The sequence below is a fragment of the Salmo salar genome, chromosome ssa25, assembly GCF_905237065.1.
Source record: "Salmo salar chromosome ssa25, Ssal_v3.1, whole genome shotgun sequence".
In the NCBI taxonomy this organism is placed as follows: Eukaryota; Metazoa; Chordata; class Actinopteri; order Salmoniformes; family Salmonidae; genus Salmo; species Salmo salar.
The window spans coordinates 16,890,585-16,909,854 of NC_059466.1; the positions used below are offsets into that span (position 1 = coordinate 16,890,585).

The 19,270-nt window shown below is 43.6% G+C and overlaps 2 protein-coding genes across 3 annotated transcripts in view; one reads left to right on the plus strand and one right to left on the minus strand.

Moving 5' to 3' along the window:
* Window positions 1-1,672: 1,672 nt before the first annotated feature.
* On the plus strand, window positions 1,673-5,711 carry LOC106586099 (GTPase IMAP family member 8-like). The gene is made up of 4 exons (XM_014172957.2): window positions 1,673-1,803; window positions 2,014-2,718; window positions 2,876-4,087; window positions 4,203-5,711. The coding sequence occupies exons 1-4, from the start codon at window positions 1,776-1,778 to the stop codon at window positions 4,502-4,504; spliced, it is 2,247 nt and encodes a 748-aa protein (XP_014028432.2). The 5' UTR covers window positions 1,673-1,775; the 3' UTR covers window positions 4,505-5,711.
* A 7,278-nt stretch (window positions 5,712-12,989) lies between these two features.
* The window catches only part of LOC106586277 (aryl hydrocarbon receptor), a 50,948-nt gene continuing 44,667 nt past the window's right edge, over window positions 12,990-19,270 (minus strand). For both annotated transcript variants that reach the window (XM_014173403.2, XM_014173401.2), the window contains 2 exons: window positions 17,217-18,951; window positions 12,990-15,024 (listed from right to left, as the gene is read on the minus strand). In XM_014173403.2, the coding sequence (XP_014028878.1) occupies window positions 14,875-15,024; window positions 17,217-18,951 (1,885 nt within the window). In that variant the 3' untranslated portion in view covers window positions 12,990-14,874. The remainder of the gene's footprint in view (window positions 15,025-17,216; window positions 18,952-19,270) is intronic.

A 19,270-nucleotide genomic window follows, 5' to 3' on the forward strand; every position in this document is an offset into this window, starting at 1 on the left:
ACTCCGTCTCATGCTACCACTAGAGTGAAAGCACCGCCAGCATTCAAAAGTGACCAAAACATCAGCCAGGAAGTATAAGAACTGAGAAGTGCTCTGTGGTCACCACCTGCCGAACCACTCCTTTATTGGGGGTGTCTTGCTAATTGCCTATAATTTCCACCTGTTGTCTATTCCATTTGCACAACAGCATGTGAAATTTATTGTCAATCAGTGTTGCTTCCTAAGTGGACAGTTTGATTTCACAGAAGTGTGATTGACTTGGAGTTACATTGTGTTGTTTAAGTGTTCCCTTTATTTTTTTGAGCAGTGTATAATAATAATCTAGGGCCTCCCAAGTGGCACTGTATCACAGTGCTTGTGGCGTCTCTGCAGACCTTGGTTCGATCCCAACCAGCTGTGACCGGGAGTCTCAATAAGCAGTGCACAATTGGCCCAGTGTTGTCCGGGTTAAGGGACGGTTTGGCCAAGGGGCCTGCATGACTCGACCTTCGCCTCTCCCGAGCCTGTTGGAAATCACAAAATTGGGGGTAAAATACCCCCCAAATATATATACTGTATATTCTTCCGCTTTGACATTCCATATTAGTTTTTGTAGATTGTTGATAAAAAAAGACAATTAAATCCATTTTGATCACACATTGTAACACAATAAAATGTGAAGAAATCCAGGAGGTCTGAAGACTTTGGCAAGGCACGGTATTAGTCACACGCTTCACACAGCAATATCACATTGAAATACCCATGTGTTACAAATACCCATGGTTTATATGCAAGTCCTACCATAGACTTGGACTATGTGTGTTCCAAACTCTGAGGAGCTGTATATAATAGAAATATACAATTTACATAATGTAAATTATGAATATGTTGTATTGACTGAAATTATAATTGTATTTAGCAGAACCATTGCTCACATGCTTTGGCAATAACAGACCGTTTGAATGACAAGCTGAGAATCAACTATCAAATCTTACGCTGATACTGTGATGTCTACTTGGCGTTTTCACTAAGGAGGTGGGAAAACACAAATAATAATAGATCTCTTGCACAAGCAGGTTGAAGGGAGTGGGTCTCTTCAGTACAGTCTTCAAATGTATCTGAAGAAAATACTGTACACTGGATTGCAAACTCAGCCCTTTATTATTTAAGCTTAAAAGCCCTCAGTGACTCCAGGAAGTCTTGCAATAATATCTCTAGGAGAGAGCTTGTTAAGTATTTTTCGAGAATGACAGTAATTCATCAGGATTTCTTAACTGTAGCCAAGGCCCTATTACTTTTTGCATGGCTTGCAATCATTTAATGCTCACTCAGGGATTCTTTTACAGCCTGGCAGTGGAACAGCTGTTACATTCACTCTGAATTTGAATCTGAATAATAAAAGCTTTTTGAGGAAGCGGATAAATACTTTTGTAAGGCACACCATTTCAAACTTTACTTGATGTTAGATTAGCATTTTTGTATGTATAATTTTCTGCATTTGGTGTTCAATGACATGACAGAAATCATTAGATCCACTACTGACTACCTATTTAACTGTGTCTGTCAGTCAATGTAATTTGCTTTATGAAGATGTGTTATCTTTACTGAACAAAATGTCATTTCTCAGCAATGTGGGTGGAGTTACATTACAGTCAGGAGAAACTGGACTTTGACTGTTCAGCGCCCGCATGACCAGCAAGTCAAAATGAAAGATAATGGAAAGGATAGTAGGGTTCAATGAGTATACTTCAGGGAAGTCCAACAAAGGGAGAAAGAGAGAGAGAGAGAGGTACTAAATGGCTTCCAGAGCAAAGAGACAGAATGGTCAGTTACTGAGTTATATCTACCTTTTCAGTGCATTGTTTACAGTTTTCTCACATTTTATTTACAGTATATAGGCCTCTTCATCAATAGTCATATGTTATGTTGATTCTAGCTAAAAATATTGGTCATATATTGGAAATGTAGTAATACTGTAATGCCTAAATTCAAGTCTGTTATATTTTATAAAACATGTACTCTCCTCTCTAATAGGGGACCAGCGTAGTCTCCCTGAGCTGAGAATCATCCTCCTGGGGAGGGATTGGCTGGAGAAGAGTCAAACAGGAAACACCATCCTGGACAGGAAGCTGTTTGACACCAGGAGGGACGTGGAGATGTGTGTGAGGAGACAGAGTCTAGTGGACGGCCGGCAGGTCACTGTGGTCAACACATCAGACAGATGCATCCAGTACTCCGTGCAGGACCCTTTCCTTGTCCACCGTAACATAGAAGCCAGCATATCCATGTGCCAACCAGGTCCTCATGCCTTCCTCATGGTCATCCCTTTGAACTCACGCAAAGGCAGGGAATGGACAGTAGAGGGCCCCCTCAAGCTTCTCAACCATACACTCTGGAGACACATGATGGTAGTGTTTACCCAATGTGAGAAACTCAGGGGAATGTCACTAGAGGACCACATAGCGAGACATGGGTTTCTCCAGGAGATGGTGGGGAAGTGTGGGCATAGGTATCATGCTTTAAACACTAGGGCCAACACATGGGGCAATGATGTCACTCAGGTCCCAGAGCTGCTGAGGAAGATAGATAAAATGGTGACAGCTGTTCCTGGTTATGTTGTCATGAATGAGAGGTTTTCAATGGCAATTGAGGTTAAGAGGATGGCAGAGGAGGAGAGGGCGAGCTTGAGACGGATGAAGGTTCAGAGACAGAGGGAAACACTCAGATCTCTGCTCAGGGGTGAGGATCGGAAGAATTCTAAATATATACTGTATATATATTTTTTTTTACCAAATGATTTTCCCCAAAACCTTTACCCTTACATTTGAATTGGTTCGGTACCATATCTGAAATCATGCAAATAGATTGTAATCTAAAATAAATATCTCCCATTTAGGTAAGTCCCACCAACTATCTGAAGCTGAACAGAGAATCATGATAGTGGGACCTCGACTAGTTGGGAAGAGCTCATCTGGAAATAGCATCCTGGGGAAGAAAAACTTTGAGGCTGGACACACGACTTCACACAGTGTGAAAAGACAGGGTGACATCACCGTAAGACAAGTCACAGTGGTGGACACACCCGGGTGGCATGGGCGATACTGCACTGAGGACACTCCTGAAGTAGTAAGAATTGAGATTACCCAAGGTGCATCTCTTTGTGCTCCCGAGCCGCACGCGGTCCTCGTGGTCGTACGCTGTGACGAAACATTCACAGAGACAGACAGGTCAAGAGCAGAAGAACAACTGAATCTGATTGGTCGGTCAGTCTGGAGTCAAGCTATAGTGTTGTTCACCTGGGGAGACAAGCTTGGAGACACAGCCATCGAACTTCACATCGAGAGATGGCCTGCCCTTCAGTGGCTTGTCGATAAATGTAGCAACAGGTACCATGTCTTTGATAACACAAGCCCGGCTGGAGGCCCTCAGGTCAAAGAACTTCTGGAGAAAATTGAGGAGACAGTGATGGGAAACGATGGTGAACACTGGCTCAAAATGTACTGGGAGCTCAGGGAGAGCAACAAGAAGTTGACAAAAAGCTCTGAGGAGATTGGGAGAAGACTAGAGGAGGAAGAGAGGGAGAATGACAAGCTTAAAAGGATGATTGAAGAGAAAGAGAGGAAAGTAAAGGAAATAGATAAGCGATATGAGGAGAAAGATGGAATGTTGAAAGAGATGGAGCAGAGAAACACAATGAGAGAAAAGGAGATAGAAGACAGACATATGGAGTACGAAAGAGAGAAGGAATCCCTCAAACAAATGTGTGTGGAGAAAGACAGAGCATTGGATCAGATGGAGAGGAAGCATGAAAGAGAAAGTAAAGAACTGAGAGACAAGATAGAAAACCTAGAAAATAGAAAGTTTGAAAGAGAAGATGAGTTGAATGCCATGATTGTTGAGATACAGAAGGAGTTACAAGAGAACAAACAAAGGTATGAAATGAAAGAACTGGAGATATCAATGCTAGAGAGAGATGTAGCGGAGTTTAAGCAGCAGAATAAAGTGAGAGAAGACATGATCAACCATGTGAAGATTAAGGAGGATCGAATACAACTACACAGAGTGGAATCTACAGCACCTGCGGACATAGTGGACAACTCTTGTCTAAGTGAGTGCGTTAACTGCCTCTATATCAGATCTCATTTAGCTATAAATGTAGTTAAATTAAGTAAAATATGGTGATTGTTAATGCTTAATCATAATGCATGCGCTCTCTTTTACAGAGACTCAACATAGAAATTTGAGAAAGACGCAGATGTTGTCACAGAAGGATGGTGAGAGGCAGAGGGACACAGCAGGACGAGAGCAGAGAGTTGGAAATGAACAGAGAGAAGCACCATGGTTGAAGGTTGGGGCAGCAGTACTGGGGGCAGTGGTTGGGGCCATGGCTGGTTCTGTGAGGGCACCACTAAGTGCAGCCACAGGGACTACTATAGGGGCTGCAGCAGGGGTTCTGCTGGGGAGTTTACTGATACAAGAGGAAGAGGCCAGAGAGAATAAAGTGGAGTCTGATTCCCATGATTAATTAAAAACTTCTTCGGGATTGGTGGGTCCCCAGTGGGACGTTTGAGCTAACGTAGGCTAATGCAATTAGCATGTGGTTGTAAGTAACAAGAACATTTCCCAGGACATAGACATATCTAATATTGGCAAAAAGCTTAAATTCTTGTTCATCTAACTGTACTGTCCAAATTACAGTAGCTATTACAGTGAAAGAATACCATGCTATTGTTTGAGGAGAGTGCACAGTTTTGAACATGAAAAGTTATTAATAAGCAAATAAGGCACATTTGGGCAGTCTTGATACAACATTTTGAACAGGAATGCAATGGTTCATTGGATCAGTCTAAAACTTTGCACATAGACTGATGCCATCTAGTGGACAAAATCTAAGTTGAACCTGGGCTGGAATAATCCATTATGGCCTTTCTCTTGCATTTCAAAGATGATGGTACAAATCTTTTTTTTTTAAACGGTTGGTTTCTTCTTTGTATTGTCTTCTACCAGATCTAATGTGTTATATTCTCCTACATTCCTTTAACATTTCCACAAATGTAAAAGTCTTTCCTTTGAAATGGTACCAAGAATATGCATATCCTTGCTTCAGGGCCTGAGCTACAGGCAGTTAGATTTGTGTATGTCATTTTGGCGAAAATTTAAAAAATGGGGCCGATCCTTAAGTTAACCATTGAAACAAGCATTTCGCTACACTTGCATTAACATTTGCTAACCATGTGTATGTGACCAATACAATTTGAACAGTTGACCCAGCACACTGTAGAATCTGTTTGAGAAGCAGAATAGTAGTTCTGTAAATAGTTTTAGGGAGACCGGTAAAAGGTAAAAGGAGCAACTAACGTCTTTGCATAAAGGGATAGTTTGCCCAAATTACATATGGTTTCCTAATTACCTTGGGTGACTTTCCAGAACTTTTCATAGTCCGTGGCGCTAAGGTTATCTTTCATCAATTGCCCACGTTTTCATGATTTTGTTTACCTGATTTGTAGTACCGGTATACTTTTATATCTTTTGTATTTATACTGCTGCAATCAAATTACTCTATATTGAGACAGTAAAGAATTCCTGTATCTGAACTTGGTATCTATGAGTATTTATATCACAGAGGCTTCGGATGCATAGCAATATGTCTGTATTGACCATTATAACGAATAATCATCTATAGAGGATTGTAATGGATGGGGTAGGAATAAAGATGATAATCTCAGTTTCAACTGACTATGTTTTGCGATTGGATATGAAATGAATGGTTGATTCATTTTTACTACTGGGTCTCACTATGACAATTGAACTATCCCACTCCCATTGTAGCGACAGATACACTTCAATGTATTCAGAAAGACAAACATTATGCTGACTCAGACACCAGTAATTTCGGCTTACTTGAAAATGTTGACATCTTCCACCCCCTGGGGGCTTTGGAGCATTGTACCATTTAGACCATTTAGTTCAGTGCTGATGCTCGCAAAATTAGTCTTCGTAAGAAGTGAGCGCGCACAGGACTCGCATCTAACCAGTGAGCCTGTGACTGGCTGGAGGGGGTCGTAATCAACCATATCCAGCTACATAGGCCTGGCCTCCAGGTATTTGTCCTCCCCCAGAATCCCTCGCTCAAAACTAGTAAGATCGAGATGTGTAACGAGATCCACGTTTCAGTGCAGGAGGACTGGATGGAGGGAAAGAGGGAAGAAGGGAAGGAACAAGGTATACAGGAGGAGAAAAGAGTGAGCGGAGAAATAGAAAACCGCTAGGGGTCAACTATGATGAAAGGTCACGATGACTAAATATTTATATCAGCAACATCAACACAGCCACAACAAAATCTCTGTAATTGAAAACAGAATACGTGAGCAGTTCTGGGAAAACTCAACCCCTCCCAAGGATCGGATTTGCTGACCAAGCCTTTGTTTAGAGAAAAGCAGGCTGTTGACCAGGGACTACTATTTCTGCTTTAACTTCTCCTAACCTGCCTGGTGAATAAGATAGCCTGGACCTTTTAGCTTTGACCTTAAATAAAGGTTAAATATATATATTGTTAAATTAACCAAGTTGAATCCTTGCCTAAACTTAACCGATTTGGTCTTTTTGCATTACTGCAGTCATTATTTTGACCAGCTAATGTCATAATTTTGACAAGTCAGGTCACTCCAAGTCATAATTCATCTTTCCAAAATCCGGCTGTTAGACAAATATCAAATATTGCAATGACATGTTATCAAGTTAATTCAATGGTAAATGTCTGTTGAATAATCTCCAGTGACATCAGAAACCAGACTGCTAGTTTCACTGTTAAGGCATTATGGCAGCATGTAATACAGCCCTTCGGATGTCCTGAGCACATTCACTCAGACCGAGGAGCTATGTAATATGCATAAGGAGCAGCTTTTGAGTCAGCCATTGTTGCCGAACTGAGTAAGATGTATGGAGCCACACCCTACTGGCCACAAGGTAATGAGCCAGTAGAAACATTTAACCACACCCTATTTCAAATTTTCAAATTTATTTTTATATAGCCCTTCGTACATCAGCTGATATTCTCAAAGTGCTGTACAGAAACCCAGCCTAAAACCCCAAACAGCAAGCAAAGCATGTGAAAGAAGCACGGTGGCTAGGAAAAACTCCCCAGGAAAAACTCCCTAGAAAGGCCAAAAACCTAGGAAGAAACCTAGAGAGGAACCAGGCTATGAGGGGTGGCCAGTCCTCTTCTGGCTGTGCAGGGTGGATATTATAACAGAACATGGTCAAGATGTTAAAATGTTAAAATGTTCATAAATGACCAGCATGGTCAAATAATAATAATCATAGTAGTTGTCGAGGGTGCAACAAGCACGTCCGGTGAACAGGTCAGGGTTCCATAGCCGCAGGCAGAACAGTTGAAACTGGAGCAGCAGCACGGCCAGGTGGACTGGGGACAGCAAGGAGTCATCATACCAGGTAGTCCTGAGGCATGGTCCTAGGGCTCAGGTCCTCCGAGAGAAAGACAGAAAGAGAGAAAGAGAGAATTAGAGAGAGCATATTTAAATACACACAGGACACCGGATAAGACAAGAGAAATACTCCAGATGTAACAGACTGACCCTAGCCCCCCGACACATAAACTACTGCAGCATAAATACTGGAGGCTGAGACAGGAGGGATCAGAAGACACTGTGATACCAATGATACCCCCGGACAGGGCCAAACAGGCAGGATATAACCCCACCCACTTTGCCAAAGCACAGCCCCCACACCACTAGAGGGATGTCTCCAACCACCAACTTACCGTCCTAAGACAAGGCCGAGTATAGCCCACAACGATCTCCACCATGGCACAACCCAAGGGGGGGGGCGCCAACCCAGACAGGAAGACCACGTCAGTGACTCAACCTACTCAAGTGACGCACCCCTCCCATGGACGGCATGGAAGAACACCAGTAGGCCAGTGACTCAGCCCCTGTAAAAGGGTTAGAGGCAGAGAATCCCAGTGGAAAGAGGGGAACCGGCAAGGCAGAGACAGCAAGGACGGTTCGTTGCTCCAGCCTTTCCGTTCACCTTCACACTCCTGGGCCAGACTATACTTAATCATAGGACCTACTGAAGAGATAAGTCTTCAGTAAAGACTTAAAGGTTGAGACTGAGTCTGCGTCTCTCACATTGGTAGGCAGACCATTCCATAAAAATGGAGCTCTATAGGAGAAAGCCCTACCTCCAGCCGTTTGCTTAGAAATTCTAGGGACAATTAGGAGGCCTGCGTCTTGTGACCGTAGCGTACGTGTAGGTATGTACGGCAGGACCAAATCGGAAAGATAGGTAGGAGCAAGCCCATGTAATGCTTTGTAGGTTAGCAGTAAAACCTTGAAATCAGCCCTTGTCTTAACAGGAAGCCAGTGTAGGGAGGCTAGCACTGGAGTAATATGATCAAATTTTTTGGTTCTAGTCAGGATTCTAGCAGCCGTATTTAGCACTAACTGAAGTTTATTTAGTGCTTTATCCGGGTAGCCGGAAAGTAGAGCATTGCAGTAGTCCAGCCTAGAAGTAACAAAAGCATGGATTAATTTTTCTGCATCATTTTTGGACAGAAAATTTCTGATTTTTGCAATGTTACGTAGATGGAAAAAAGCTGTCCTTGAAACAGTCTTGATATGTTCTTCAAAAGAGAGATCAGGGTCCAGAGTAACGCCGAGGTCCTTCACAGTTTTATTTGAGACGACTGTACAACCATCCAGATTAATTGTCAGATTCAACAGAAAATCTCTTTGTTTCTTGGGACCTAGAACAAGCATCTCTGTTTTGTCCGAGTTTAAAAGTAGAAAGTTTGCAGCCATCCACTTCTTTATGTCTGAAACACAGGCTTCTAGCGAGGGCAATTTTGGGGCTTCACCATGTTTCATTGAAATGTACAGCTGTGTGTCGTCCGCATAGCAGTGAAATTTAACATTATGTTTTCGAATGACATCCCCAAGAGGTAAAATATATAGTGAAAACAATAGTGGTCCTAAAATGGAACCTTGAGGAACACCGAAATTTACAATTGATTTGTCAGAGGACAAACCATTCACAGAGACAAACTGATATCTTTCCGACAGATAAGATCTAAACCAGGCCAGAACTTGTCCATGTAGACCAATTTGGGTTTCCAATCTCTCCAAAAGAATGTGGTGATCGATGGTATCAAAAGCGGCACTAAGATCTAGGAGCTATTGTCCCTTTCAAGTTCACTAGAGGAGGAAGAACAGACCCACTGGGTGTACAAACTCCCTGAGCTGACACATGCTTATAACAACAGTGTTAATCAAATCAAATCAAATTGTATTTGTCACATGCACCAAATACAACAGGTGTAGACCTTACAGTGAAATGCTTACAAAATGACACCACTAGTCTGTCTCCTTTCTATGTGATGTTTGGCAGGCATGCCTGTCTCCCAGTGGACATGGTAATGGAGACAACCTTACCGACCAGGGGGAACACAAGAAGCTACAACGGGCCTATGAAACTGTAGAAAAACAAGCAGAACAAAGACAAGACAGAGACAAATACTGATGTGACAGATGAGCCAAGGTATTGCCTCTAGTCCCAGGAGAGAGCGAGAGACACTGAGAAACTTTAGTTGGAGGGCTCAGGGTAAGTTGGCCCCAAGATGGTGACCAGAACACTTTGTAATAGTTGCCTCCTTATTCCCAGATGACTCCATGTACAGAATTAGGCCTGAAGGACAGGAAGGACCAGAACGGACAACTCACAGGAATAATTTGAGAACATGCTCTTACCCTGTGGTGCCGTGGGTGCTGGCGCCACAGAAAACGCCAGCACCCACGGAACCTCCTGGAGAGATGCCTGAAAAGGTGCCAGCACCCAGGTCTCAACCTGACCCTCCAGGAGAGGTGCATGAAAGGGTGCCAGCACCCAGGTCTCAACCTGACCCTCCAGGAGAGGTGCCTGAAAGGGTGGATCAAACAAACCCTACTCAATAGGGCCGAGGAGAGTCGAGGACAGAGGACCAACAAAGAAGGTCCACAAGGACCAATCTAAGGGTGATGCCTGCCCGATATTGCAGGTCAGTAAGGTTGGTCTGCACGACAACCCATCGTGGAGTGCAACTGAAACTCTTTTTCTTTTCCCATTCAAGTGTGAACCATGTTTTCATAACAAACACATGCTTATTTTTTTTTTCTTTGATTCGATTGACAGCGTGCACGCAAATTAATTGTGTGTGTGTTTTCCCGAGTTGCATCTCCCCCAGGTCCGAAATGAAATACAGCTAAGGCTGATTCATCCGCTTATTGCCCTTGTGCAGAATGTGAAGTGGCGCCGGCCACGATTGCAGTGTCCTCTTTGCAATAGACTCACCTGGCTGTCATTGGTTGGTAGTCCGGCAGCATTTCTGGTACTAGGTTCTCGGTGTGGAGAACGGAGGAATTCGGAGCTCATTCATGGGGTAGTGCATTGATGGACAATTGATTTTAATCGTTTTTAAACCTTTTAATCTCTGGAGGAGCTTGCTTGTTTTACACAATGTTTTGGATGTCAATGAGTGCAGTAGGCTATATCGCGACTGGACAGGTGCTGTGATAAGAGGGGAGTGAAATCACAGGCGAGTAGGCTACATTCATATTCACCCCAAATTAATCTGTGCCTTGCAAGATTGTCCTTTGGATGTTCTCACGGTCTTTCTGGTGCCTCAACTTCTGTCTCCCTGTCTAAGCAGGCTCAGTGGTGGCAGAGAAATTGACCCGCTAGTGTGGACGTGTAGATCCTATTGGACACTGTGGACAATATAAGGATTGCGCAATAAGAACATTCTCCCCAACCCGAAGTGGACTCTTAAAGCACCAGGTTCCGGTTTCAGAAGATCCTGATTTTGGGGCGACTCTTAAAGGGCCAGCGGCTCATTTCATAAAATACTATTTCCCACTTCCCTCAACCACCCTCACCTGAAGATCAAGAAACTCTTGACCACTTGGCAACTCTGTGTGGTCTCTGTCAACTGGTGAATTGGAGAGATCGAATCTGTGTGCCTTTAGTCTTCTTTTACATTGGTCTTAATCTTCCATTCTACAGAGGTTCTAGCCCTCTTTTAAACACTAGGTGGCGTAGTATGGCTGCAGACTATACTGTGACGTATGCTCCAACTACGTAGGCCCCCGTTTTCTCCGGCTGGGAATCAATGCCAATAAACATCCCACAATGACATTCTTCAGCCGTTGTGAGTGGGAACACAACAGAACAGAATGTATTTGGGTGATGATTCACTCGTCCCTGGCCCTCTGTCTGCAGGACAGCTGGCTAATTGGGTGGTCATTATCTCAATATATCTGGTTTTTCTTTAGCCAGCCGAGCCTGACAAAGATCATATCTCTAAATGGAGCATTATATCCATAACATTGTCCCTTGGGCACACTTGTTCATGTTGGTTGCTTTTTTTGCCTTGTTATTTCGAAATAGGATGAGATGGGTCATGTCTAAATGTTTCGTATCTTATAGGTCGAGAGCGGAAAGACCCCTCTCCCCTCAGCTAGTCATCATCAGATTCAAAGTGACGTCCACTCTGCCTCTCGTTGACATATGCCTAAAAGAACCGAAACATTTCCCCTTTCAAATGAAAAATAAGACAAATTGAGGACGTTTCCCTTGGCCGTATGTCAGAAAGCCACAGGATGCATCGATTATAATCACTGCACCCCTCTGCTCTTATTATGGGCCTTTTCCTTGTCACTTTCCCTCGCATTATCTGTAGGCTATGCACTATACAGTTGCAATGGCACAGTGGTGATGTCAGCATTTTGCTTTGGGTAACACCATCCAATACTATTAAACATTTTTCGAAGAGTTCCTTAAGTTTGCTGTTTGTTGAGTAGCTTAAGCCTAAGAGAGCGTGAGAGCTTCAAATTTTACGTGGTGAAAGTGACAGAGAGGTGGCTTCCGCCTCTAGATGTATATTGTAATGTACACATTGTTTATTTTGTATAGACAAGCTGTTCCTTATGAATTATGAAAGGTTAGGGCATAAGTCCTATATGATCTCTGTTGCTCAGTCACTAACCTGGGGGAAGGAGTATGATGGACACACAGCCTGCTGAAGCGTAACCATGGTGTAAGGACCATCACAATATTGTGACTGCTCCTCCTCCCCCCTCTTCCCCTCCTCTCCCTCTTCCCTTCTCAACCCACACGGCCTGTGTTCCCCTCTGGCGGCCCGCAGGTCACAAAGCATTACGGTAAGCTCTGTGGGCTGAGACGAGGCTGCTCAGTCTGGGTCACTCCACTATTAAGGCTGAAACAGCACCGACAGGAGCCTCCTCAGCTAACCCAAATGTATCTCTTCTCTTTTCAAAAGCCCCAGCCAAGCCACGGGCTATAGAAACTCCTGAAATAGCACCGACAGGAGCCTCCTCAGCTAGCCCAAATGTATCTCTTCTCTTTTTAAAAGCCCCAGCCAAGCCACGGCTATAGAGACTACTGTGCACAGAAAGATAAAACAAACATACAACAGAAAGCATCAAGCTCAAATGCAGTAGTCTGCTTTTTTCACAACGCCGGTGATGTCAAAAGCAAAACTTTTATTTTACCAAAATACTTAAAGAGGACTAGAGCCATCTTTCTGAAATAAAAAGGGTTCTACTCAGCCTTACCATGTCTGGTTTTCGGCCTGGGCTATGATGATGAAAAAAGCAGCCGTGGCCTACTCTGAAATCCCATTAAGAAGCAGAGAGAGAGAGCAGTCTAGCCAAAGAAGCAATATGTATCCGTATGGAGGAGAGGAAAGTGAACAGGCCATCCCTTTTAAAGCCTGTGTGAATATTTCTAAAGTACTGCTGCGGTAAAGCCGGGGCCAAAGTTCAAACCATCATAAAGAGATACTGTATTTTAGTCTCCCTCTCTGATGTGATTCATGCTATTCATTTAACTCTCTATTGGACACACTGGTTGGACCCAAAGACACTTAAAAAATGCCTTGTTAAAGATAAATCTCAGTTGAACGCATTTGCCAAATAATAGTAATATTATTCAAGTTTCAACGTGATTGCAGAAATCCTTTATTTCAAAGGACCAAAGGGATACATTTCAAAGAAACAGTCAAAGGACATGGGTAAAAATGTATCCATTTTCTATCATTATAACATCTGCACCTGCTCCTGTTAGCATGTTAATGTAAATTCAATGTGACTACGTAAAGGACAAAATAAAATTCTCAAAACATTAAATTCCTTGAGTGTCAGTAGTATGGCACAATTTTGTAATTTCAGAAGAGTGACATGAGAGTAAGTACAGTATATGTACAATCAAAACTGAATCAAGACAAGAGTTCAAGCAGCAGTGTGTTTTAAAAATAGTGCTTAAAACAAGTGAAATGACACAGAACCTAATTACATACCTGTATTTCTCAAAACCATTGTTTGTTTTAATGTACCATTTTTTTTATCACATTGTTAATAGGTCACATCAATCATATTAAATATATCAAACATTTTCATAGTAAAAAAAGAAAGGGGAAAGAAACCAAGTTGATTCTGAAAACATGTAACCACTTGTATCACATTTCAACTTAAAACTCATAATTATAACAATGATAATGACAATAATTTTTGTAACAACCACAAGGAAATCTCTTTTCAGCATCTTCATGATGACCTAATTCTATTCAGCATTACTTCCCAATCATTTACTATTTACATAAAACATTCAAAATTGTATCCTTCCAGAAGAGACCTTATAATACTCACGTTTGGTTTTCAGTGTTTCCAAATCTGTCAGTGAACTGTCATTAGATCATCATCTTAAGACCGGAATAGTTGTTGGAAACCTCTAGATTCTGACAATATACTTCCTCTCTCAACAAGATGTTACCCTCTAATGCATTGTATGTTAGAGGACATGAATGACAATTGATGAAAACGTAATTATTGTCAAATAAATAAATAATGAGGTGAAATGAGTGTCTTCTGCTAGTTCAGTCACAGTTGACTTTAGTATTGGACAAGCACTCACCCAGGGGTACAAGATGTCAATGACAACATCAGAAGGATAATTCAAGTGAAATAAATATTATTATGACAATTGTATAGAAGTGTATGTGCCTGTGAGGACATCAACCCATCACCTGAAATATAATACCATTTGTTTTTACAAAAAAATTAAATTATTGTCACAGATTCCCCAACATACATCAGTAACAGCCACCTTAAATATTAAAACGTAATAAAAAAAATAAAAAAAATGGACCTAAATAACCCTGGTATCCCCGACCGACTTCCATATCAGCATCAGTGGGTGGTTGAAATAAAGTGCAGGATATTCTAGACCAAATTCAGATATTCTAAAGCTTTTTTAAATTTTTTACTTGACATCACGTATCTCATTTTCTAAGACAATTCATTACATTACCCATTACAGTAAACTCATGAGCATTGACCTTTGCATTTGAAAGTTACATTCCTGTTGTATGACAACTCGTAACACTGATGATGATGTCACGTGTCACAAATCATAAAGATGATGGTGCCATTAGCATCTATACATGCTGGGGTAGGTAGTGTCTCCATGACTACCAATTACCATGCTGTACTTCAAATGGGAGGAAAAAGAGAATACTTTTTTTACATGAAAAACACAGAAACAACAGTTAAAAGACTCTCATTTACTCCTCTGTGTTATTTAAAAAAAACGTAATAAAACTCAACTTTAGCGCTCTGACAGCATATTATAAACAAAGGACTCAAATGATAATTATGTCATTATAAAACATCAAACAAAACAAAAAGTACCAAAAACATTTAGGCCTACGTCTAGTTTTTGATCCATGTTATCAACTAGTTGTACAGTACAAGGCTGGTCCAGTTGTAGGATGGGTGGTTGTGACTCTCCTTCAGTCAGTCAGTGTCCCCTGGTGGTCCCCAGTCAGAGGTAAAAGCCTGAGGACTGGGCATCAGGGAGGCTGGATAAAGTGTCAGGGCAGGGGAGCTGGCTGACAGAGGGCACCACACCATTCCCATTGGGCAGAACACAGCCTCCTGAGTAGGTCCCGTTAAAAATGCAGCCATTTTCCATCTAAGAAAAGAGGAAGAAGAAGACAGGGAAACAATGATGGGAAACTGCACGTCAGCTTGTGAATGGTATATGACCGTTGATGGTTGATTACCATCAGCAGATTAACACATGACATATCTATGACTGCATTGTCAGAAGTATCGGCGATTTAATCAAGAGTTGTTGAAAGATACATTCTCAATATCAAACCATCAAAAATCATACATCTAAAAAATTATTTTGACCTTACCCAGATTGTGATTCGCAGTATTCATTCTTGAAGTTATTCTTGAATTAATCGTGATCGTAATGATTTATCTAAACATATTGTGGCCGTGAATTACAATTGTCCTGGTGTGAACTATGGATAATCACTGTCACTTCCGACTAATTTGCCTCAAATCTGGGATCACGTACTTGTCAGTTCCTTTTAAAAAGTCTCCATTAATTCAATGCACGGTCTGAATTGCAGTTCCAGGGGGTCAGTAGGGCATTAGAGAGTGCAGCTTAGGATAACCTACAGTATGTATGTCTCTTTCATGTTGTTGCACTGGACGGATGTACTATGCCAACTAGAGTCAATGTCCCAATAGGCCCTGTTATGAATGCTCCAAATGTATCCACTCTCTGTCCATCAGAAACAATGGGACAATCCACTTTGAAATGAAAATGCTGACTGGATTTTTCTACAGGCGTCACTGAAAGCCTGCCGCTGGCCTCTATCCCCACCCCCTCTTTGCCTGAGCCTCTGTGTGTCTTTATTAGGTAATGGTACAGTAGCAGAGCAAATTCGTAGATCAGGAAAAAAAGGAAAACAACTCAGGCTGGCCAGTAGGCCTTTTATCTTAGATTCATACTGGTGACCCTGAACATACACACAGAACAAGTGGCACAAAATGGGTGGTGGTAACTGTTCCTTGACAGATTCCTACTTTCACTCCTCCTCACTCTCGTCAGCAATAAGATCATTATTTTGTCCTCACTTCTTTATGATTATTTAACAATAAACTCTCCATTATGATTATGATCAGTGCACCAGCAGTTGTTTACAAGAGCGCACAACAAAGCCTATTCCCCCTCAGGAGACTGAAAAGATTTGGCATGAATCCTCAGATCCTCAAAAGGTTCTACAGCTGCATCATCGAGACCATCCTGAATGGTTGCATCACTGCCTGGTATGGCAACTGCTCGGCCTCCGACCGCAAGGTGCTACAGAGGGTAGTGCGTACAGCCCAGCACATCACTGGGGCCAAGCTCCCTGCCATCCAGGACCTCTATACTAGGTGGTGTCAGAGGAAGGCCCTAAAGAATTGCCACCCTAGTCATTGACTGTTCTCTCTGCTACCACACGGCAAGCGGTACCGGAGCGCCAAGTCTTGGTCCAAAAGACTTCTTAACAGGTTCTACCCCCAAGCCATAAGACTCCTGAACAGCTAATCAAAGGGCTACCCAGACCACTCTTTTACGCTGCTGCTACTTTCAGTTTATTATCTATGCATAGTCACTTTAACTCTACCTACATGTACATATTACCTCAATTACCTCGATTAACCGGTGCCCCCGCACATTGACTCTGTACCGGTACCCCTTGTATATAGCCTTTCTTGTTATTTTACTGCGGTTGTTTAATTATTTGTTACTTTTATTTTCTGTGTTTTACTTATCTATTTTTTACTTAACACTTTTTTTTCTTAACTTCTTAATTAAAGCATTGTTGGTTAAGGGCTTGTAAGTAAGCATTTCACTGCAAGGTCTAAACCTGTTGTATTTGGCGTGTGTGAGAATTACAATTTGATTTGATTTGAAAATAAACAATGCAAACAACTAGGGGGATGATTCAGAACTTTGTCTACCACTGTCCAGCTTTCATGGCCTCTGAGGCCCTGTGTTAGGGACCATTGTCCCAGCTAAAGCCTCTGCTGGATCATGCATTGGTCTTCAAATCAATATGAAGGTTGGGGAAGAGATGTAAAAACTGATGAACCCTTATGCAAATCATCTAGCTCTTAGGCAGTGCATATTCAATTAGGAGACCCATAACCCTAACCTTAACCCTACCATTCACAGTAAAAAAAAGCCATAACCTAACCTTAACCCTAAATGTAACTCATTTCCATCCCTAGCCCTACCATCAACTCTAATGCCACTGTCAGGTGCTCTCACCCAAAGGAATAGAATTAGAATATATGAATATATAATCACTGTGGTCTCACCTTACTGTGGTTGGAGTCGTGAGGGATGTCAGAGGTCACCATGCCATAGGCCTCCAGTGAGGGCAGCTGTCTGTAGGACTGTCCAACCCCCAGGATTTGCTCCAGGGTAGCGTTTGGCGGAGGGCACTGCGAGAGGCTGGACAGCACCTGAGCCAAGGGAGGGGGCAGCTGCTCTTGCTGCAGCTGCTCCTGCTGCAGTTTCTCCTGCTGCAGCTGCTCCTGCTGCTGCTTGTGGTTCATCCTCTGGTAGGATGAAACGGCGGCCTCTGTCCCCTGGTGCTCCTCGTTCCCCCCATACGAGCATTCGTTGATGATATAATCCATGCCAGGATTATCAGCCATAGTGAAATCCATACAAGCGTCTACGGAGGTGTGTGTGACGGGGGGTATGTGGCCATTGCTGAGGCAGGGGTTGCTGTTCAGGGTGGTTTCCCCAAGTTGGCTGTAGCTGTAGTCCTGCCACTGCTGTTTACCAGCTGGGTGATGCTCTGTGTGTGTGTTTGGAATGCCATACACTCCGTTGAGATTGGCGTCCGGCTGTTTGGCATGGCACAGAAGGAGCTGGCTCGGGACCATGTCCTGCTGTTGATGCTGCTGGAGGTAGTGTTGGTGCTGGTCGGCTTGCCGCCGGTGAAGATCCCCATCCGGCTCTGACGCCTTTCCATTGAACAGAGACTGGGGGGTGTGACAGTGGTCAACCGGGACCCCTGTACTGGCTAGAATGTGCTGGGATGTCCATTGTCCATTGTGTATGGGCTGACTCTGCCCCTGGAGTCCATGCACCACGGGATGGGGCATTTGGTTGTTATGCTGGGCCCAGTCTTGGACCGCCATCCCTGGCCGCATGCTGAGGTACTGCTGCATCTTCTGGGAGAGCTGAACTATGGGTGCCTGCCCCACTACGGGAGACTTATGGGGAAGGTATTGAGAGTGCACATTGGTGGCAGAAGTGGGATTACTTTCAACAGGTGCCTTTTTTGTTGTTGTCGTCGTTATTGGGGCAGTTGTAGCTGGGCTAGTGGAGGGCACCTGGCCCCCGTCCTCTGCCGCGTCTGTCTTTGCCTCCAGGGAGTCGTGGATGTAGGAGAGAATTTCGTCGTTGGTCAGCAGGTCATCTAGGGTAGGAACCCGCTCAGGGTCCATCTCCACCTGGATCATCCTTTCGTCCAGCAGCAGCAGCTCCAGGTCCTCAGCGCTCAGCCCCAGGCCCTCCAGAGCCCCAAAAAGCTCCCCATTGGAACAGGCCTCCCCGTTGCCTCTGTCCCCTTCCCCGTCCACCACACCCCCCTGACCCTCCAGGGACAGGGAGTCTAGGGTCGCCAGCAGTGGATCGAAGCTTGACGCCGGCTCTGGAAGACCCGGACCCACTACACCATTGGATGACTCATCCCAGCCCTGGAGCAAAGCAGTGGGGTCGGAGTCAGAGAGGCCGACCCGGTCCCCAAACAGACTGCTGTGGAAGGACAGCTTGGGCTCCAGGGCTGGCTGGCAGACGTACACAGACTTATCCTGACTCATCAGCGCCCCCAAGAGGGAGCCTGGGTCCAGGCCATCCCTGGAGACCCTGTCAGTCCGTCCCTTCTTGGACTTGCTGATGCTATTCTCAGAGCCCTGGGCACCGTCGTTGAAGCGTGCAATTGGGTGGTTAGACTGGTAGAGCAGGGCCTCTCCCGTCGCGAAGGTGAAGGGGAGGTGCATGGATCGTTTACACAGGTGCTCGCCTCCTTCCTCCTCCCTAGATGGACAGAAAATAAACAACACCTGTGAGATTGTCATGGTCGGAATTCACCACTGTTAAAACGGCGTGTTACTGTATTGACACATGATTGTGTCATGCATGGAAACTGATCTGAAAATGGTCTCACTGAGATCATACACACACGATAATCCCTTCCTCCATCTGTGTTGTCTGGTGTTCTCGTCACATTAGAAAAACATAACTATGTCATAACTGTGTCCCTATAGCTATTAGGACCGTGAATATTTCCTGGCCATATGACCTGACAAGGAAAAACTACTGTTCCCAAACAGTGTATGTATTTGGGACTGGATGT

Bases quoted from the DNA above. Each gene is read 5' to 3' on its own strand.
- LOC106586099 (XM_014172957.2), top strand. From the start codon at position 1,776: ATGGCTTCCAGAGCAAAGAGACAGAATG. The intron at 1,804-2,013 runs GTCAGTTACTGA...CCTCTCTAATAG, and splicing joins CAGAGCAAAGAGACAGAATG to GGGACCAGCGTAGTCTCCCT. The intron at 4,088-4,202 runs GTGAGTGCGTTA...TCTCTTTTACAG, and splicing joins AGTGGACAACTCTTGTCTAA to AGACTCAACATAGAAATTTG.